The following is a 22500-nucleotide window of genomic DNA, read 5'->3' on the forward strand; positions in this document are numbered from 1 at the left end:
ATATTTTCATATTCTAAGCAATGAATACTGTCTTATATGGGTTTCTCAAAACCATGCTGACTTGAATCACAGAGGATACCTACGTCCCTGGCTCCTCTTTCTCCGGATGACTAAAAGGAAGTGTGATTGTATTTTGGGTGTGAACTCCATTGACAGACTATCAACCCTCCTGCACAGGGCCTTGGTTTTTCTCTCCCCGTGGATGGTGGACAGAGGCGAGCCCAGCAGTGGAATCTCTGTGGCCCATCCCTGCCCTGACACTCGCCACCCCCCTCCAGCCTGGCTCATGGCTTGCTGTTTGGAATGTGGTACCTATGTTGAATTCTTCATTCTCTGTGACGACTTCAGCATTGGGAAGGATGGTGGGAGGAGGGCATTTGGTGAGCGGATAAGCTGAAAAGATGAGAGAGTACACGTCAGGGCAAGAGCAACCTTGGACCACAGAGTCATCCACTGAAGATTCCTCACCATCTCAGGCCTCACTGAGTCACACAACAGATATTTATTTATTCGCTTATATACTTATTTTGTGGTACTGGGGATTGAACCCAGCGGCATTCTACCTCCAAGCTACAGTGCCAGCCCTATTTTACTTTTATTTTGAAACAGGGTCTCACTAAGTTGCTGAGGGCCTTGCTGAGTTGCTGAGGTTGGCCTCAAACCTGCGATCTTCCTGTCTCCACCTGCTAAGTACCGGGATTACAGGTGTGCACCACCACACCTGGCTAACAGAGATTAATGAGTATTTATCTGTATCCAGAGCAAGCTCAGCCAAGTACTATTTTGCTTATCTTCTGTCTTGTTTGTTTTGGGAGCAAACACCAGGACCCATATTTCGGAGCTAATAATACAGGAGGGAGGACATAAGCAGCAGTTAATGATGGTCACTAGCCCTTCGGGAAAGGGACAGCACTGCCGAGCACCTCCTTTATGTTGGTACCTCTGCAGGCTGGACCTCTAAGGCTCACAATGGCTGGTCCCTCGTGAAAAACCCCTTCTCTACTTGTTAGCAGATGAGATCCAGAAAGAGGAAGTTACAAAAGCATTGAAGATACAGCTCAGTGGTAGAACACTTGTCTAGCATGTGTGAGACTCTGGGTTCAACTTGTTGCACTACCAAGAACCCCCCAAAACAACAAAACAAAACAAAACCCCTTAAATATTGCTGGAGCCTTAGTTCATTGGTGGAACACTTGCCTGGGGTATGCAAGATTTGATCCTTTGATCAAACAGATTGCAAAATTTTAAAAATTGAAATAACAGGATTTAATCATACAGATTTCCTAGAACATGTTTCACAAATGCTCTACTTTTAATCATTTAGGTTTCCAAAGTTTTGCAATTAAAAAAAAACAACAAATGAAATCCTGCTAATCATGTCTTTTATATTTTTTCATTTCCTTTTATTGTTCTGACTTTTTTCTTTTAAAATTAGGAATGATTAATGTATATGACTCTAGCCGGGTGTGGTGGTACAAGCATAATTCCAGTACTTAGGAGGCTGAGACAGTAGAATCACAGGTTTGAAGTCAGCCTCAACAACTTAGTAATACCCTCTGCAACTTAAAATCCGTTTTTTTTTTTTTAAATAGAGCTGGGGGTATAGTTCAGAGACAGAATTCTCTTGGGATCAATTCCTAGCACCAGAAGAAGAAGAAAAAGGAAAGAAAAAGAAAAAGAAAAAGGAAAAAAAAAGTGCATGAGCTTTATTAAGGGGCAAGCATCTTCCACTGAATGCCAATGATCTATTCCTAGAAGTCAGACACTAACTAGGATCTCTTTCCCCAGTATTTTAGGTGATGCTTGTACATCAAAATTTAAAAAGAAATGAAGACACAATACTATACATACATGTGGCAAACCACTCCATTAGAAATTAAATACTTAAAACATCACTTCATGATCACCCAACTATTAATATGGCTGTAACAAAACAGGGGCTCGGTGCATCGTAGAACCATACTTAGTATCCTGTACCATAAATATTCAGTGCATTGTGAAACAATTTTCAATTATAGGATGTTAGGAGTTTAATGTTGTAAAAACTCTAAGCAGAACATGGACTAAGTATGAAAGTCACGGAGGGAACGTGCTCAGGACAGCGTGGGTAGAGCGCCACTCACAATGAACAGCGCGGGCGGCACCTCTCAGAGCCAGCGGCAGCTGTGACCCCCATTCACCCCCATAGTGGGAATGGATTTCTTCTCCAAATGCTCACATAGGGCCCTGACATTTTACCAAATGCAATTCGAATATAACTTGAGACTTTTTCCTGCGTGGGGTTTTATTTAAAATGTTGTATGATATTTTGAGGAGCTAAACTTTAAATTCTTATACAGACACATTGGCTGAAAAATAGCCCATTGAGAAATGTGTAAGCTTTGTGAAGTGTGTGTATTAAAACATAAGAGGCACTCTAGTGGAAACCGAGCGGGTTCAATCTTGATTTACCATTAACCAGGAGGCCCGTGTCTGCACTTGAGGTGTGCTTCCATTTCTCTCTCCAGGAAAATTGTTCCGAATGCTGTACTCAGCAGGCGACAGTTTCTCCGGCATGAGATGCCCTCCCTCCTTCCTCCCGTTCCCTGGGTGATTACCTACTGAGGACTCACGGTGGATCTGGAGCCCCGCCCTGCGCTGAGGACAAGCACAGCCCTCGCCCTTCTGGGACTCAGAGCTCGTCAAGGGAGCCCAACTTCAATTTCTGTCAACCCAGCAAACAAAAAAACTAGCACTTATTTTCTTTTAATTGGCATCAGAGAGCTAATTAGATTAAATATTTTTCATATATTAATGGGATATTTACACTTCTCTCATAAGCTATTTGTGTTCATTGCCCCTACTTCTATTACAAATTGGAAGAACTCTATGGATATTCAAAATACACCTTAGCCCACTAATGATATTTTCACAGTTTCTCATTTGCTTAATTTTATGTGTGAACTCTTTTGATTTTTAGAAATATCAAATTTTATTTTATTTTTTTGTGGTACAGGGGATGGAGCCCAGGAGTATTTTACCTTTGAGCTCCACCCCCAACCTTACTTTACTTTTTATTTTTGAAACAGGGTCTCACTAAATTGCAGAGGACCTCACCAAGTTTCTGTGGCTGGCTACAAACCTGTGATCCTCCTGTCTCAGCCTCTCAAGTACTGGGATTACGGGCATATGTCACCACACCTGGCTCAAGTTTTTATTTAGATAACTATCACTTTCCTCAGTAGGTTTTTTAAAAAATGTTGTTACATTCCAATCTCAGCCTCATTCATACTTTTAAAAACTTCTAAGCCGGGCATGGTGGCACATGCTTGTAATCTCAACGCTTGGGAGGTTGAGACAGGAGGATCGCACAAGTTCAAAGCCAGCCTCAGCTACTGAGTGAGGCTCTCAGCAACTTAGTGAGACCCTGTTTCCAAATAAAGTATAAAAAAATAGGTCTGGGTGTATGGCCTGGAGGCAGAAAAGCACCTGGATTCCACCCCCAGTACCACACACATAGACACGCACACACACACCAAAATACAAAAACAAAAACAAAGACAAAAACAAAACTTCTAAAGTATGCTAACATTTTGCAGAAAAAAAAATTAGAAGAACTCTCCATTTAAACCCAGTGTGGGAAGGCCGGGCGTGGTGGCGCACGCTTGTAATCCCTGTGCTTGGGAGGCGGAGACAGGAGGATCGCGCAGGTTCGAAGCCAGCCGTGCTGGCTTAAGAGACCCTGTTTCCAAATAAAAATATAAAATAGGTCTGGTAGTGTAGCCCGGAGGTAGAAGGGCTTCCAGGAACCCCAGTACCACCAATAAATAAATAAATAAATAAATAAATAAATAAACCCAGTGAGGGGATTTTGTGATTACTATTTTTTTTTTTTTAGGTACTGGAGATGAAACCCAGGGCCATTCTACCTCTGAGCTACACCCACGGTCCTATTTTTTATTCTTTATTTTGAAACAGGGTCTCCTAAGTTCCCGATGGCCCTAGTAAGTAGCTGAGACTGTCTGTGAATCGCGATCCTCCTGTCTCAGCCTCCCAAGTACTGAGATTATAAGCATGCGCTACCATGCCCGGCTTGTGGTTACTATTTTATTGGGGATTATTTCCTGTTGCATTTTAAGATTTTTTTTTAGTTACAAATGTCTGCACCATGCAGAAAGTTTATGGAATATTGAAAAGCAATAGAACAAAAATTTCTGAATCCCCTTCCATCTAGGCATAAGCATTCTTATGACGTACATTTTGGCACACAGACTTCAATCTTTCGCAAACACCTCCATCCTGAACCTCAACAAACGCACTGTACATGGAGGGGATCCCACTGCATCTACCCTGGTTTTGCCACAGTCCTCCAGGGCAGGGCAGATTTAAGACTGACTCCTCCATTTCATTTCCACCTAGCCTCCCCCTCCCTGGGGTGAGGCCCTGGTGGGGTCAGTAGATCCTGGCATCTGTTAACGTGAGGACTGGCGGCAGCTGCGGTCCATTGTTTCAAGCCAGCAGCACGCCACTCAGCAACAACCATCATGGCCAAGCGTATGATTTATTAAGTCTTTTTCTAGGATACTTATTATTATTATTTTAATGGTATTGGGGATTGAACCCAGGGGCATTATGCCTCTGAGCTATGCCCCTGGATGTTTTTATTTTTATTTCAAAGCAGGGTCTCGTTAAGTTGTTGAGGATCTAAGTAGCTGAGGCTGGCCTCCAACCTGTGATCCTCCTGCTTCAGTCTCCCGAGTACTGGGATCACAGGTGTGTACCACCATGCCTGGCTAATGTTCTTCCTCATGCTGATGGGTATGTGGAATGGTTTTTCATCTGAAGCTTTTGAAACAAAAAATGTGGTTCCATGGTTCATGAGAATTCACCCGATGACTCAGGACTCTGCTGTTGAGTTGGGGTCTGAGCTCAGCTAGTATTAAATGTCTTCCTTGCTGGGCGTGGTGGTGCATGCTTGTAATCCCAGCACTTTGGAGGCGGAGACAGGAGGATGGCGCTGGTTCAAAGCCAGCCACGCTGGCTTAAGAGATCCTGTTTCCAAATAAAAATATTAAAAAACAAAATAGGTCTGGGAGTGTAGCCTGGAGGTAGAAGGGCTTCCAGGAACCCCAGTACCACCAAAAAAAAAAAAAAAAAAAAAAAAAAAGTCTTCCTTCACCACTGTTCCTTGTATCCATTTTTTTCTCCAGAAACTGACAAGGAGAAATGGCATGGCCTGGGGTAATTAGGATAATTACTACATCATCTGTTTAAACTTTCACTTGAGTCCTAAAATGTTAAAAGTCACCATTTCCTTTCATTGAACAACATGAAATGAACATTTTCGTAAATCCATGGGTTATAGTCTGCAGGAGCAATTTTTTTTTTGTAGGTCTGGGATGGAACCCAGGAGCATTTAATCTCCAGGCTACATCCTCTGCCCTTTTATTTATTTTTTTATTCTTTATTTCGAAACAGGGTCTCATTAAGTTGCGGAGGGCCTCACTAAGTAGCTGGGGCTGTCCGTGAACTGCGATCCTCCAGTCTCAGCCTCCCGAATGCTGGGATTACAAGCGTGCACCACCACACCTGGCTCACAATTTTTAATTACTATATCTTTCTCTCTGTGTGTATGCATATAACACCTAAGTAATATGTAAATAAATGTAATGTGTATACAAATGTAATATGTACATGTGATATATATGTATGATCCAGCACCACAACCTACATTCAGAGTTAACAGTCTATTTAAAATAATTGTTTCATTAAAAACTTATAATTAGCCGGGCGTGGTGGCTCACGCTTGTAATCCCAGCATTTGGGAGGCTGAGACCAGAGGATCACGGTTCGCAGACAGCCTCAGCTACTACTTAGTGAGGTCCTCTGCAACTTAGTGAGATCCTGTTTCAAAATAAAATAATAAAAAATTGGGCAGGGGGTGTAGCTCGGAGGTCGAATGCCCCTGGATTCCATTCCCAGACCTGCAAAAAAAAAAAAAAAAAAAAAACCTTGTAATTAAATTTTCCCAGGGTGGGAGATAGAAACAGGTATATCCCATCTCATTGCCAATACTGTAAATGTTCTAGGTGCTAGGTTTATGTAGGATTCATCTTGTATCCCCCAAAGTTTTAAAAACCAGGCCTTGCTCAGAGGAGGCACTCAATAAATATGCATTGAATAATAAATGACAGATATGAGATCACATGCATAAATATATAATTTATACACCCGATCTATTAGTTTCATTTATACTATTTCTAATTTCCCTGTTACAAATGCATTTCAAGGATGTGTTCAAAGATATCTATCTATCTATCTATCTATCTATCTATCTATCTATCTATCTATCATCTATCTATCTATCATCTATCTCCAGGATTGTTAGGTCCCAAGCTGTTGCATTGGTTAGGAACCTTTAGGCGCAAATAATTCAAATCAACACAGACTAAGGAAGCCTCTCAGAAGCCTCTCAGAAGCTTCTCAGAAGAGAGAAGCCAGGGCAGATGTGCAGCCAGACTTCAGAGAGGGGGAGGGCGAGGGGCTGAAGGGACATGAAGAGCCACGGGAACACTGCCCATGGGTTGCAGTCTTTCTCTTCTTGTATGCAGGACATCCCAAATACGTGATCACATGGATAAGCCCTGAGGACATTAAGTGAACAGTCACAAGGAGACAAATGATGTATGGTTCTGTTTATATGAGGTGGTGAGAAGAGCCAGTTTCATAGAGACAGAAGAAGGGCGTTTGGCAGGGGCTGGGGAGGGAGGAAAAGGAGAGGTGTTCAACGGGTGCAGAGTTTCAGTTTTTTTATTTTTATTTTTTGGTGGTACTGGGGTTCCTGGAAGCCCTTCTACCTCCGGGCTACACTCCCAGACCTATTTTTACATTTTTATTTGTAAACAGGCTCTCCTAAGCCAGCGCACGCGGCTGGCTTCGAACCTGCGCGATCCTCCTGTCTCTGCCTCCCAAGCGCGGGGATTACAAGCGTGCGCCACCACGCCCGGCCTAGGGTTTCAGTTTTATAAGATAAAAATGTTCTGAAGATGGATGGTGGTGATGGCTGCATAGCAGTGTGAATATACTTAAGAACACTAAATCGCACACCTACAATGGTATGTGTATTTTACCACAACTAAATATAAAACAGTGTTATGGATTATACCTTTGTCCAGTACAAAATAAGTCACTTTTAGCTGGGCATGGTGACGCATATCTGCAATCCCAGTACTTGTGAGGCTGAAACAGGAGGATCGCAGGTTCAAAGCCAGCCTCAGCAACTTAATGAGACCCACGTTCAAAATAAAAAATAAAAAGGGTTGGTGTGTAGCTCAGAGATAGAATGCCTCAGAATTCCATCCCCAGTACCAGTAGATAAATAAATAAGCAAATAAATAAATAAAATAATTCACTTTTTCATTTAGTGCATTTTGCTTTAAGTTCCACAAGTTTCTTTGTTATTGCTATTTATATGTGTCCAATATGCCCTTATTTTTATTTTTTATTTTTATTTATTGATTTCTTTTTGTGGGTCTGGGGATGGAACACAGGGGCATTTGACCTCTGAGCTACACCCCCTACCCTATTTTTTATTCTTTATTTTGAAACTGGGTCTCACTGAGTTGCAAGGAGGCTCACTAAGTAGCTGAGGCTGCCCGTGAACTGCGATCGCCCGGTCTCAACCTCTTGAATGCTGAGATTACAAGCGTGCGCCATCACACCCTCATCCCCTTATTTTTCAACTATGTCTCAGCTCCCTTCCTGGAAGAAAATATTAATAAATATTATTTAGCTAATTATAAGAGTTTTTAGAAATAGGAAATAGGGCTTTAATTTTTCATAATAGTTGAATACCTTTATTTTGACTGCTTTATCTTATTTTAGGCTTTTAGTGTCTTTGTTCCTAAACAGTTTTCTTTGCTTTCTACTTTTTAATATTAGAATTGTGTTTTATTTGCCTTTTTCCTAGTACAAAATAGACTCAATGCTCTTATTTTTCTAATTAGCAAAGTCAACAATATGTACTGATTCCACCTTTCCCCCCATGAAAGATAAGGGCATTTTCCTGTCCTTCTTCCATCTGTTTTGGCACTAATTTTAATATTTTAAACATTTTATGAATTATATTCACATTCTGAATTATATTCACATTTTGACTTGAATTTATATTTTCAATTATTACTTAGACCGAAATCTGGGCTTAGTGAGTGCAGGGTTTCCTATTTTTCTCTTTTGGACGTGCACCTTCTTTCTCTTGTGGGTTTGGCTTGTCTCCTTGGGTAAACATGTCCCTGAGAGACAGTGCAGGTTGAGGCTAGGGAGGCACTGTCAGGGAGCGCCTGAATCCTGACGACTGACTGTCTCTTCCCTTTGAGTATGAAGCCCCCAACTTTCCCCATCTTTAACACATCCCTAGAAATGCCTCCTTCGTTTTCTGCAACCTAATGCAAAAATTAGTAGGAGAATTGCTTGACTCTGGAGCCTATGCATGTGTCTCAGCCTGGATTCTAGTGGATTTCTTCTACCCTCCATCCATATAATTTGAAAACATTTCCAGGCTGATTTTGACTCCTCCGGGTACACATCTCTTTGATTCTATATGGTCAGGTCTTCTTTAATCTCAAAATTCTTTTTCATTTATTTCCTTACCACCCATCTGGCTCTTTTCTTCATGTGTATGTGTGCGTGTGTGTGTGTGCGCGCACGCACGCGTGTGTGCGTGTGTATGTATTTTTCTATCCTATGTTGGTTCTTTGTTCCCCGAGCCTCCTCTTTGTCAACTTCTGTTGATCAGGGTCAAATGTTCATCTTTCTTCCTCCTTCTGTTCACACTTCTAGGCTTGCTATCTGCTTCTTCAAATTGTTTTTTCTGCAGTGCCAGGTCTTCTCTTTGCTGATTCTTGTGCTGATTTAAACTGTGCTATTGTATTTCTACTGAATCTTATTTTTATTACCTAGCCATACCCTTTTAAGTCAAGAATTTTGAGACAGTCACAACGGTACAGAAAAAGTTGGAAGAATAGTACCAAAACTTTTTTCCCCCCACACACATTTGAAAGTAAGCAGCAGCTGGGTGTGGTGGCGCATGCGTGGTGGCGCACGCTTGTAATCCCTGTACTTGGGAGGCCGAGACAGGAGAATCGCACAGGTTTGAAGCCAGCCTCAGCTACTTAGTGAGGCTCTCAGCAACTTAGTGAGACCCTGTTTCCAAATAAAATAGAAAATAGGTCTGGGAGTATAGCCCGGAGGTAGAAAGCCTCTGGTTTCCACCTCCAGTACCACCAAAAAAAAAAAAAAAAAGTAAGTAGCCAATGCAATACCTCATAACCCCAGAATATGTGAGCTAGAGCTAGCATTTCCTACAAACATGTTCCCAACATAACTATGAAGTGTCTCTCTGCCTGTCCCAATAAAGCCCTGAGCAGCAGAAGGATCGAGCTGAGAGTCACTCGTTTAGTTGTCATGTCTCCTTGAGTCCAGAACAGTTCTATGGCTTCCCTTGCCCTTTGTGGCTTTCACCCTTGAAGAGTACCCACAATTAACTTATAGTATGCCCCTCGATTCAGGTTTGATGTCTCCTCTTGTGTAGACTCAGCTGCACATCCTTGACTGGACCATCACGGAAGTAATGCTGGGCTCTCCTCATCGCATCTCTTCAGCCAGGGTCTGATCTCTGTTTGTCCCATTACTGATGGGACCTATAGAGTCGGCCTGATGAAGGTGACTTAATCTTGGCTTCTCCCCTCCACAGCGATTCTTTTCCTCTTTGTCATTATTGTGAAGGAAGAAGTTTGAAACTATGCAAATATCCCATTCTCATAAAACTTTTAATTGGTTCCTTCATTTATGTCTCTGTGAATATACATCAGATCTTGTTTTATTTTGTGGGTGGCCATTTGTTACTACTACCAATTAATTATTTTCTTTTGTGGTATCGGGGATTGAATCCAGAGACATTCTACTTCTGAGTCACACCCCCAATCCATTTTTAAAAAAATGTTGAAACAGGGTCTTACTAAGTTGTGGAGGGCCTTGCTAAGTTGCTGAGGCTGGCCACGAACCTATGATCCTCCTGTCTCAGCCTCCCAGTTCCTGAGATGACGGGAGTATGCCACCACACCTGGCTTTTCCAAGGACTTGGATGCTCAACTTATCCCCAGTAAGGTCAGCAGAAGTCCCTTCAAGCCAGCTTCCATGTCTCTCATATTTCCTTGATTTCTGCCATTGGATGCTTCTGGCTCATCTCATACCTTCTCTTTCCCAGCCCTGGGATCAGCCACTTCTTCAAGGTGCTCTGGTCCATTGTAGAGGGAAATGCTATTGAGAAACCAAGATCTGGTGCTAGGTGTGCTTGTTGCTACTAGGGAGGCACAGTTCCAAAGTGCTCAGTGGGAAAAACAGAGGAATATGTACATGTGCACGTGTGCACGCGGATGCACACACACACGCACACACACACACACACGCACACACACACACACACGTAAAGTACTGAAAAACATAATCCTACACTGATGTCGCCAATTCAACCCCCACTAGGTATATCCTGATTTTTGCTTTTTCCATATTTCTGAGCCTCTTCTCTGACAGTGGAAAGACCTGTCTTCTATTGTCTAACATGTTAACCTATTTATTTGGTCAATCACGCACCTGGAGCCAAGTTCCCATCACACTGCCACCCTCCCTTCTCAGGCCTCGTTGGGCCGCTCCCTCGCTCTCACTGGACCTTCCTTGCTCTCTGTGGCCTGCAAACCCTGACACGGATGTCTGCCTGCATGCTCAGAGCCCTGACTTCCAAGGTTGGTGCTCTCCCTGCACAGACGTCCTTCTGCCTCTCGTCAGTTTCAGCTTCCCGTGCCAGGCGGTCCCTGGGCTAGACCCCCTTCTTCCCCCGGCGCCCTGGCCTGGGCCACAGTGGTTCCCATGCCCTCTCACCTTGACCGGTGTGGACACCTGCTCTGCTCCATCTCCTCTTGCAGCCTTTGGGCTGAACTGTCCAGGAAGGCTGCTCTCACTTTCCCTCCATCCTCAGCCTGTCTCTTTTTTCATCTGTGCCAACTGTCTTTTACTATCTCACCTTCTGTTTGGAGTCCATGTGACCTGGACTCTTAGGTTAGAAGCAAATGCTTCTCAAAATTTCCTTCGATTTCCTAAACAATGTATTTTTTTTGTGTGTCTCTGCAATTCAAATCCTATTTTCTCCCTTTGAAAACACATCACCGAATCTTTTCATAATTCTCCTTACTGTATTTTTCCATTCTGTGCATTGCTACTTATATAAAAGGAAAGTTACTTAGGGTGAATGCTAGCCTCTAGGTTGGCAGAAATTCTTTCCCCCCATCGGCTTCTGCTGCCCACTCTCTGAAAGCCTGACTCCTGTCTCTTCCAGTCTTGGCTCACACTCCTCCCCTTGGACAGGTAGGTGCTCCACAGTCATTCCATAGGGAGTGGAGTTCTCCGCTTTTCTGTTAGTTGTCTTAGCTTCTTACTTCCTTCTCTCATAGCCCAGGTTACAAATCCTCAAGATTTTATTTGTCCATTTACTTGTTTGCTATCTCCCAGAAGGAAGAAACTCTACAGAGAGCGGGGATTTTATAGAACAAGAAGCATGACTAGCCAATAAAGATGTGAAAGGGTGCTCCCTCTCACCAGTGGCCTAGACATGAAATGGTGAACTGCCAATCCATGATTCCATCAAACCAGTGAAAATGTAACAGCCTGATAAAGCCCAGTGTGTGCAAGGATGTAGAGCAACAAGAGCCTGCCCTCTGCAGCTGGGGAGCAGAAACTGTCACAGCCACTTGGTAAGATAAATTTTGCATTACCTACTGAGACTGAACAGGTGAATACTTATAACCTTATAATTCTGGATGGGCTTTTTTAACCTAGAGAAACTCTTGTACACGATCATAAGAAGGAATGTACAACACTGTCTGTATTGCTTGAGATAAAAGATCTTAAGTGTTCATTATTAATAAATTATAGGCCGGGCATGGTGGCACACGCTTGTAATCCTAGCATTTGGGAGGCGGAGACTCGAGGATCATGATTCGTGGACAGCCTCAGCTACTTAGTGAGACCCTTCGCAACTTAGTGAGACCCTGTTTCAAAAACAAAAAGACTAAAAAATAGGGCCTGGGGTGTAGCTCAGAGATAGAATGCCTCTGGGTTCCATCTCCAGTACCACAACAAAAACAAACAAACAAAAAATTATAAATTACTGTATGTTCGTGCAGTGTAATACTATACAGCATCAAAAATCAAGTATAGTTATATGCTTCAATGTGAACGTCAAAACTTTTTTTTTTTTGAGTGAAAAAACCAGGTTGCAGAATATTTACTAAGGCCCTCCAGTGGTGTGCTGAGAGCTGGGTCATCAGTGTGGTGATGTTGAGAGATGGTGGAACCCCTGGGAGGTGGGGCCTCACTGGTTAGATCAGTGCTCTTGGAAGGGAACAGTCAAGTTCCTGCTAGACCCTGTTTAGTTCCAGGGAGAATGAGTTATAAAAACTGTGATCTTTAAGTATGGAGTGTGGTGGCGCATTCCAAACAAAAACAGAAACAAAAACAAAACAGTGTGCCCAGCCCCTGAGTCTCTGGCTTCCTGTCTCGCTACGTGATCTCTTCCACACACATTCCCACCCCACGTGACTGTTCACTCTGAGGCCTCACCCGAGGCAGAACCTATGACGCCTTTCCATCTTAGACTTCCCTCTCCAAAATCTGTGAGCTAAATAAACCTCTTTTCTTTATGCATAGCCCAATCTGAGATATCTTGTTATAGCAACAGAAAACAGCCATTTATAGAATAATTCCATTTTATAGTGGAAATAACATGCAAAATTAAACAATGGATATTTCTGGAGAATCACACATATGTGATAAAATTATAAAGAAAAGTAACAAATGATTAACAAAAACTTCAGGCTCCTCGCTAACTCTGGGGCTAGGGGAGGAGGTGTTGGGGAAGGCACAGGGCTTAGGCTTAGTGATGGTATTTACTTTATTACTCTTTAAACCACATATACATGACACATACACTTTGTATACATATGACACATTCCACAATTTGTCACAGCCTGCTGAGGCACACGATGGCCTCCCTCGCTCACTCGACCTGGCACAGTACCTCTTCCACTTGAGCCCACTGCCTGGGCACAGTGGTCACTCCTCTCCTGCCCCAGGGACCTGCCTGTTCCTCTGGCCAATGAGACCTTGGGCCATGGTCTGGGCTGGTCCACAGGTGCTGTCGTAGTCTGTTTGGCTGCTATAAAAATTCACCATGGCTGGGTGGCTTGTATACAGTAGGAATCTAATCCTCCCAGTTCTGGAGTCTGGGAAGCCCAGGATCAAGGTGTTGGCAAATTTGGTGTCTGGTCAGAGCCTGTTTGCTGCTCCTGTCCTTTCACTATGCCCCAATATGGTAGAAGGGACAGATGAACTCCTTCAGATCTCTTTAAAAAGAGTGTAAGTCCTACTTACTAAGGCTCTACCTCACGATCTAAAAGCGTTCCCAAAGACTCTATCTTATGATGCCATCTCCTTAGGGCTTAAGATCTCGACATATGAATTTTAGGGGAGGTGCAGACATTCAGAATACAGCCAGGGCTGCTGTCTCTTCCCACAGGCCGAAGGGCGCTGTGCCTAGAATATGTCCTAAAACAAGTGCTTTCATGACTTGGGAAAAGTCAGGAAACAAGGATGGCTGGGGCTGAGCTGAGCCTCCTTCCACAGGCCCTGGCACAGGTGAGGGCTTAGGAACAAGAACAAGAGATCGATCCTAGTGCCAAGGTAATATCGCACCTGGCTGCTATCATTATTAATTATAATCACCACAATGATGATGATGATGATGTTTACAGCTATCATTTTTATGTTTGGATTGGAAATATCCCCCATGGGCTGTGTGTTAAAGGCTTGGTTGCCAGTCTGTGGTACTACTGGAAGGTGGTATGACCTTTGGGAGGTGGGGCCTATCAGAAGGAAGTGAGCTCAATGGAGGGGGGGGTCCTGGAAGGGGAGACTGAGGCCCCGGCCCCTCACTCCTTTGCTTCCTGGCTGCCCTGGGATGAGAAACTTCATTCCACCACATCCTCTCAGCCGTGATGTCTACCTCACCACAGGCCCAAAGCAATGGGGCCGAGGAAATCATAAACTGAAACTGAGTCCATGGGTCCAAATAAACTTTTCCTCTTTAAATTGCTTATCCTCAGGTATTTGGTCACAGTGATGGACATCTAACAGCCACTGATTGAGTACTTTTAATACTCTGTGCTTGAAGTGAAGGATTTCCATGCAGTATTTTACTTAAACTTATGAGATTAGGTGCTGCTATTATTCCCATTTTGTGGAAAATAAAATTGAGGCCTAGAAAGAAGAAAGAGAGGTCCAAAGTCTTATGGCCCAGATGTGGTAGATCTAAGATTTGAACTCAAGCCTGTGGCTCTGGAGTCCATATTCTTACTCTAAGGAAAAGTCACAGAGGCAAAATGAAATTGCCTTGAAGCCTGGGTCCCCTTTGTTGGGGGAGAGGTGTATCCAACAGGAGGGGTGTGGGCACTGATTCAGTAGTCTCATTCCTGGGTCACACTCGCCCTGGGCTCTCGCTCCTGGGATGGTGGCCAGCTGCCTGTGGTCTCTACATTATTGTCTGTCTGTCTGTCTGTCTGTCTGTCTGTCTGTCTGTCTGCCTGCCTGCCTGCCTGCCTGCCTGCCTGTCTCTCTCTCCCCTACCCCTATCTCCTCCTCTCTGCTCCCCCTCAGTACTGGGGACTGAAACTAGGAACATTCTGCCTCCAAGTTACACCCCCAGCCCTTTGTATTTTCTGGAGCAGGTTCTTGTTAAATTGCTGAGACTGGCCTCAAACCTGTGATCCTCCTGTCTCTGTTTCTCTATCTCTACTTCTTCCACGGGCCAGGGGCTGAATGCGTTAAAGTTTCTGTAGACACACGATGATGCTCTGGTGCCGTCCAGTTACATCAGAGTGGATATCACAGAACTGAAAGACCTGACCACCATTTCTGATTCTATCCACACATTCTGTGAAAGTTCTGGAAACTTTCCTTTCCTCATTTCCTCATTTGAAAAAAATGGGAGTAATAATATCTGCCTTAAACCACACAGAAATCATAGTGGCCACGATATCTAAGACCTTCATGATATCTAAGACCTTCATCATATTGATGAAGAAAAAGAAGTTCCCAGTCCAAGGGATAAGATCACTCACACCCGGCCTGAGGTGGACTCAGAAATAAAATCTACCTTTCCCGATTTTCAGGTAAAATATATGTGATGCTCTGTAAACTGGAAACATGGACATCATTTTGTAGAGAAGCACAAGTCCAACCAGAATATTCTGTGTTTTCTTTTTCTTTTTTGGTGTGGTGCGGAGGATTGAGCCCAGAAACATTCTACTTCTGAGCTTACACCCCCAGCCCTATTTTATTTTTATTCTGAAACATGGTCTTCCTGGATAGATGAGAGTCTCACTACTTGCTGAGGCTGTCGTGGAACCTGCCATCCTCCAGTCTCAGCCTCCCAAGAATGGGGATTACAGGTGCATGTGGTGTCTGCTATAACAAGAGTAAGAAAAGATCCAGGTCCATAACTAAGGACTCTTAGAAGTGAACACTGAGGACCAAACCCACCTTCTCTCATTCCTGCTCATCCTACTGAAATCATCACGCTTCCCTTGTGCACAAAAACACAATACTCCCTGCAAGGTCGGCAGGGGCTGTAGGTTCCTTCAGAGGGGGGCTTCCTGTAGGATGGGTAAGCTGGTGGACAAGCTGGGGCACAGGTTGGTGGCCAGGCCAGCCTGTGAATCAATGTGAATGAGTGGACCAGAAGCCTGGGCTCAGCATCCAGGACCAAACTCATGAGGAGGACTTGCACCGAGGGAGCCTGGTGCTGGGAGATCTCACACAGGCTAGTCTGTCTACTTCTCATGACTCTGGGGACTCTGAGGCTCGGAGCGGCTACCCAGCTCGCTCAAAGGTACACAGCTACCAAGTGGTGGAGCCATAAGTCAAGTCCAGCCTTGGCTTGAGAGCCTGCCCTTCCCACCAGGCCCAGCTTCATACTGACCAGAGAAGGCGATGGCAAAGATGCCGCCCATGGCTGCATCATGGTGGAACTTGAGCAGGACCTGGTTGGTTGAGCTGTGCACTGTTTTCCTGGCCAAGCTCCGGCTGAAGGCTCCGAGCAGTATAGACGTCTGCTGAGGCCCATCCCTGCACGTTGGAAAGAAAGTCCTTGCATGTCACCAATGACTATGACTTCTGAATTCCCCTGGTGGCCTCCGTGGCCTTGAGAAGGACCTGGAGTGGCTGGCAGTGACTCTTCTGGCACCCAATGCTCTTTCCCCAGTGCCCTAAACACCTGCCTCCCACTTCTCCCAGCAGAGTTGATGGAATCAGAGAAGCTCATACTCATCCCTTGGTTGCCTGACTTCACCAACCCATCCCCGCAACGGGCTCCTGGGGCAACACAGGCGCTGTGGCGCAGGCGAGGGCCTTCTTGCAGGTCCTCTCAGTCAGAGGCAGCCCTAGGACATGGCTAAGAACTTGTGTGGGAACCTCCGGCCTCTATCCACACCAATCTCATTTTCTTGTCCTCAAAGAGACATACCCACATTACCTTTCTGGGCAAAGGATTTTGTTCCTGGAACTTTATCTTATTCTCTCCATCTGTTCTTAGCCATTGCTTGGAAATTTAGTTGGAAATTAACTCAAGAAAATCTGCTATGCAGTTATGGGAGTTTTGGAAAACAATCCCACTATCCTCTGATGATTCCCAGAATGGCACTACCCTCCAAACAGAGAAATTTAAAAATTACTTCATAACTTTGTGGCTTAGAAAAAAACTATAAGACCTAGTTTATGCACAAATAAATTGTGTCCTTATTTTTAAATGAACTCAAGTTATATATATATATTACTTTGCAACTCCATGCTGAGCTGTCCAGGTCAGTAACCACTAGCCTCATGGGGCTATTTACATCGAAGTTCATTAAAATTAAACAGAATTTAAAACCAGCTCCTCAGTTACTCTAGTCAGCTCCAAGCACTCCTTAGCACAGTGTCCACTGGCTACCATATTAGACAACATAGCTATAGAATACTTCTATCAGTGCAGAAAGTTCTATTGGATGGCCCTGGCTCAAAAGCCATGACTAGACAGATTTCACAAAATTCCACCTGAGCCTCCTCCATCAGTCTGGACATCTTATTTTAGGTGCACATAGAATGTTCATTTGAATTCTGGAAACACTGAGGAAGCCTGTGAATCCATACCTATCCCATTCACACACCTACTGATTCTTCCACGAGCCCCTAGCAGGTCCCCGGCTGGGAGCCCAGGCCTCCTATTCCTCCTCAGTAGCCAAATGAAACTGAGCCTCAGTCTCATGGAGAGCCCCCTTCTAATTGGCTGGCGGCATGGTGCCTGGTCCTACCAGATGGTGATGGAGTCCCCGGAGGGCTCTGTCTGCAGTAGGCTGAGGTTGAGGCGGACACCGTGACCAATGGGCACGGTGATCAGCCACACACAGTCCTGGGTGCTGGAGTAGGGACTGGGGTAGCCCGGGGAGTACACGGTGCCGTTGAAAGAGGTGATGTTGCCGCCACAGGGGACTGTCAGGGAGGAAACACAAAGGCACAGATGAGCCTTGGAGACCCCCACCACCTGAGAATTCAGATGGCTTCCTAACAAACCCCCAACTCCCAGCACCAGCCACCCCACCAGGAGGTCAGCTGGGATGGGGGAGAGGAGACTGGGCATAGGCTGGACATGCCCGTCACATGGCCCCCACCTGTGTCTCCACAGGTGCCTCTGGGAGCCTGCCTCACCCTCTGCCTTCTCTTTCTTTTCTTCATAGAAGAGCTTTGCCAGGAAGAAAGGACACATGGATACCATCACCTGTCCCTTCCTAGCAAAGGGAGGAGCAGGTGTTAGGGTCAGGGCTGTTGTCCTTTTGCTGGGAAGAGCTAAGCCATGAATATAAAATTCCCCTCTTGATTTGCTCTTTCTAGAGTGGCACTTCTAGTCTTAGAGTTGGGAATTTTTGTGGCGAGGCTAAGGTTGAGTTTAAGTCATGGCTAAACCATTCAAATGACCCTAGACCAGTAGTTCAGACTCTTTAAGTCTCTGTTTCCTCACCTATAAAGTGGGACTAAAAAATACCCACTCACACAATCATGGTAGCAACTGGGTAAAAGGATGCATGACAATGATGCTGATGCATTCAGCCTGGGTTGGGGGTGCGGTTCAGTGGCCAAGCACTTGCCTAGCATGTACAAAGTCCTAGATTTGGTCCCCAGCATTGCAATACATAAATAAAAACTAAGTAAATAAATAAAGTGTTGGGCTGGTGTCTTGCTCCCAGAGGAGACATTCCCTACATAGATATGACCTTCTCTCCTATCTTCTTTTTCCTCCCAAAACAGCACCAAATTTTAGATTCACTCTGATGTAGGCTTTAGGTAGGGGATGAAGAGGTTCGAAGCCTCCATGGTATTCAGATTCAGTTTCCATGGAGAACAAATGAGGAAGCTGGCAAAGGAAACAAACTCTCCAAACTTCCGGTCCAGAATAATAAGAATAATAAGTGCTTTTTGGCTGAGCGGGACATCAAGCATTGAGACATCCTTGTGGGACATCTGGGTGGGGGCAGATCAGACTAAGGAAGAAGAAGCCAACCTGCAGAAGGCAGGGTCCCTGCGGACAAGAGTACCTCTTAGAAGTGATGCACATGGTCACAGGGGAGCATCCACTCCGTGCCAGGCAATGCCCGGGAGCAAGATACTCAAGTTTTGTCCCATGCCATCCTCAGCCCACTGGGACCTTGCCAAGAATACCAGCATCTCTAGCACAGGGAGGGGCACGTGGCCATATGGAATACCACAGAGACATTTGGGGGAGCCCCTCATGTGGTATTGTGAGAGAAGGGATCCTGGTAGAATTCACATTTCGATTCAGGCTGGCCTGAGGGATGCTAAGGCTAAGTAGGCAGGAGAAGGGAATGTCATCAGAGGAAGATACAGTGTGTGCTAAGAACCAGAGGCAAGACAGCATGGGGTTCTGGGGAAAAGGGGAGCGTTTTGGCTGAGCTGGGTGGGGCATCTGTGAGAGTGATGAGTCTCGGGAGGGAAGCAGCCACGAGGTTGTGCTACGTGAGGGTCTGGAATTCACTCAAGGGAGGCAGGGATGCCTTTGATGGCTCTGAGCAGGGGAGTGTGAGAAATGTGCCAGTGGTCTTGAAGGCTCACTCACTGTCCAGCACTGAGGGATGTAAGGCTCTGTGCACACTGGCTCAGAGTGGAGCTGAGTGTCATCAGCCAGGAGGTTCACCTAAGGGGCGGTCCGGATTAAGGTCTAGGCTGTGGAAAGACAGAGGTGGATCCCGTGGAATACAATCAAGGACGTAGAAAGCAGGACTTAGTGAGTATGGCAGCTAAGTGAAGGTGTTGCCATGTGGAGAACCGAGCTACCAGGGGACCAGGTGTGCCGGTCGCTAGATGGCCATTTCAGTGTAATGGCAGAGAGATGATAAGCTGGGATTTAGACATCTCTACAATAAGCGAAGATACATGGTAAACAACTAGATATACAGGTTTGGCTCTCAGTATGGAGATAAAGGGTTCACATAAAGAAGACATTTGGGGACAGAGGAGTAGATCAGAGAAAGAAGAGGAGACAGTCTAGCACAAAACTCTACAGAACAGCAACAGGGCCAAGAAGCAATGACCATAAAAGCTGGCAGAGGAAGAAAGCAAGAGGAGACCGTGTTGGAGAGACCTGGGAAAGCAGCACTCCTATGAGGGAGAGGAGCTTTCGGCTCAGAGAGCAGAGGGAGAAAGACTTGCTCTTCTCTCTCTCATGACTCCACAAAAAGAAGCAAGGGAATGAAGAAGAATTTTATGATGAAGTTAGCCACATGGCTTGGGACCCGATGGCAATTCCAAAATGATCATGATGCGTGCTTCCAAAAAGTCACCCGAGGCCTTATAGTTTTCGAAGTGACAGCCATTGTATTCCAACTCCAGAAGACGACACACAAGGCCCCTGTCTGTGTGGAGAGGGGACACTGAGCATTCACCGTCTGTGGGGAGCCAGCTGTGAAACCCTCCAGCTCTTGCAATTCCTCCCGTTTTGCCAGGGAAGAAGCTGATGCTCAGGGAGGCAAAGTGGCTCAGGACGGCACCCGGGCCATCTGACCCCAGACTTGGGCACTTTTTCTGGGTTTACTGCCCCGGCTAAGCATTCCAGTTTTAAGGCAAATCCTAGCCTCTCCTTTAGGAAAGTGCTGGACCAGCAGAGTGAAAAAGGAAAGTAAAGGAAACTGAGGTGTGCAGATGGGGCAGGGGCAGCATGTCCTCTCTGTCTCCTTCATCCCAGTGCTGGCTAAGAAAGAAGACCTAAGAAAGCACTGCCACCAGCTCTCTAATGTTACCAATACTGCCCTCTCCAGACATGTGCAAGAAGGAGAGGATAATGGGGAGCAGGCAAAGAAGGCAGCATGGGAGTCCCTAGGACGAGGCGTTATGTTCTTCCTCCTTTGGGAAGGCACCATGATTAGCTCTACCTCTCCACCCCTCAACACATCCTCCTATGGAGACTTCCCTTTCAACCAGGGACATCTAGTCTACCATGCTGGATCTTCCCAAGGGCTGGGTATATCTTTTCCTTGGCTATGGCTCATACCTCCCTTAAGCTCTTCCCCAGGGTTAGCCCAGAATGCTGTCACCTGAACCCTCTCCCTGGCCAGGCTGGGTCACATCCTCAGGAAAAAATGGACAAGGTTTTCCCGAACTATCCAATATTGGTGATTCCATGGTAGAGCAGGGAGACAGTGGGGCTGCTCTCTGGAGCTGGCTCTGTGACCACCCCAGGAAGGATGATGGGGGATGAGGGAGGGACATACCTTCACACCTGGGCAGGGGGTGGTCCCAGTTCCGGTTGGTGCCATGCTGACATGTGAGGACAGGGTTGCCCATCAGTTGGTATCCTGGTAGGCACTCGAAAGTCACAGATTGTCCGACATTGTAGCCAGCTCCCCTCACAATGCCGTTGGCAAAGGGCTCTGGGTCTGGGCACTCCTGAAGTTCATAGGCTAGGAAGGGTCCAGAGAAAAGGTTGCTTTATTCTCTGGGTATTTTCTTTCCAACCAGAATATAGGAGCAGCAGATGGACTTGGACTTGGACTCAGACGAACCTTTGTCACTTACTCAGTGCCCTAGTTTCCTTATGTATAAAATGGTTATTGTGAGGACTAAGTAGTATACCATAGGCAGAGCCCTTTGCACAGTGTGGACACAAGGTAAGAGCTCAATAAACGTGAGCCATCATTAGTATTTCCCAGGACACATTGCCAGGTTGAACTGCTATTCACAGAGCACCTTTTCGGGGCCAGGCATTGGCTGAGGTGCTTTTAAATTGTTTTTCTCATTTAACAATGACCAGGATCACAAATTCAGGAAGCAGTGAAGGGATGATCTGAGTGGGCCTTTTTCCGACTTTGAGGAATTAGAACCTATGAGCTAGGAAGAAAGTTGGTAGGAGCAAGCCAATCTGCGACATGAATAGAAACTCAGAGGGGCTTTGCTGGGTTCCATGAAATGCGTGACTACCATACAAGCAGATTCCTCCAAAGAGCAGGAACACAGCCCCGTGAGAACGCATGGCCTAAACCAACAGGAGACACCTTGCTGGGGGAACAGCGGGGGCCTGGCCACGGGGAGACGTGCTGAGGGATTTGCTGAGCACAAGCCACAGAGCAAAGCCTTCCACTAATTGGGTCCACAGGAAAAACGATATTCTTTGTGGTTGAACTGGGCCCACTCTGTAAAGGAAATTGAGAGCAGGAGGAGGTGGGCTGGTCCCACAGTGGACAATCTCTGTAGCACTCAGATGGAACCAGTGCTCTGTAGGAAATGCTGTATTGACATATGGGTTCTTACCAAAGAAAGGGGCAGGCTGGGGACTGGGCGTCATCTGAGCCAGGCTCTAAGGCCCTGTGGGAGTGATTAAGGCTCCTCTGGGGGTGACGGGAGTCGATGATTGCCATGGAAGGATCATCTTTACAAAGACAAATGGGCTTCTCACCTGGGGAGGCCTGAGTGGGGCTGTTCCATTGTATGGGCTAGGTGGATGGGCTGTGCCTGTCTGGGGAGGGCTCAGACAGCTGTCCCTGTCACAGTGGCAGTGCTCTAAGTACTTAGATTTATTGGAGAGGAGGCATATCAGGGAGAGAACACTTGGGTCTCTTTCATGTTCATTTGTTGAAGTCTTAACCCCCAGTATCTCAGAAGGTGGCCTTAGTGGGAGGCAGGTCACCTATCTTACCTAAACTAAAATGAGGTCGTTAATGTGGGCCCTAATCCAATTAGCTGATGTTTTGATGAAAAGGGGAACTTGGGGGACCTCCATTCTATTTTCCATAATGGCTGTATTAATTTACTCTTCCACCAACAGTGTGTGAGGGCTCCTTTTGCTCCATGTCTTCACCAAGATATAAGAGG

General features: G+C 45.6%; 1 protein-coding gene across 1 annotated transcript in view; it reads right to left on the reverse strand.

Moving 5' to 3' along the window:
• Positions 1-22500, reverse strand: part of CSMD2 (CUB and Sushi multiple domains 2) — a gene marked incomplete at both ends in the record, with an annotated part of 613548 nt that overhangs the window by 75270 nt on the left and 515778 nt on the right. The window contains 4 exon segments of the mRNA XM_080690534.1: positions 313-393; positions 16067-16212; positions 17436-17613; positions 20904-21092. Of these exon segments, the coding sequence (XP_080546660.1) occupies positions 313-393; positions 16067-16212; positions 17436-17613; positions 20904-21092 (594 nt within the window).

The sequence above is a fragment of the Muscardinus avellanarius genome, assembly GCF_963383645.1.
Source record: "Muscardinus avellanarius genome assembly, chromosome: 3".
Lineage (NCBI taxonomy): Eukaryota > Metazoa > Chordata > Mammalia > Rodentia > Gliridae > Muscardinus > Muscardinus avellanarius.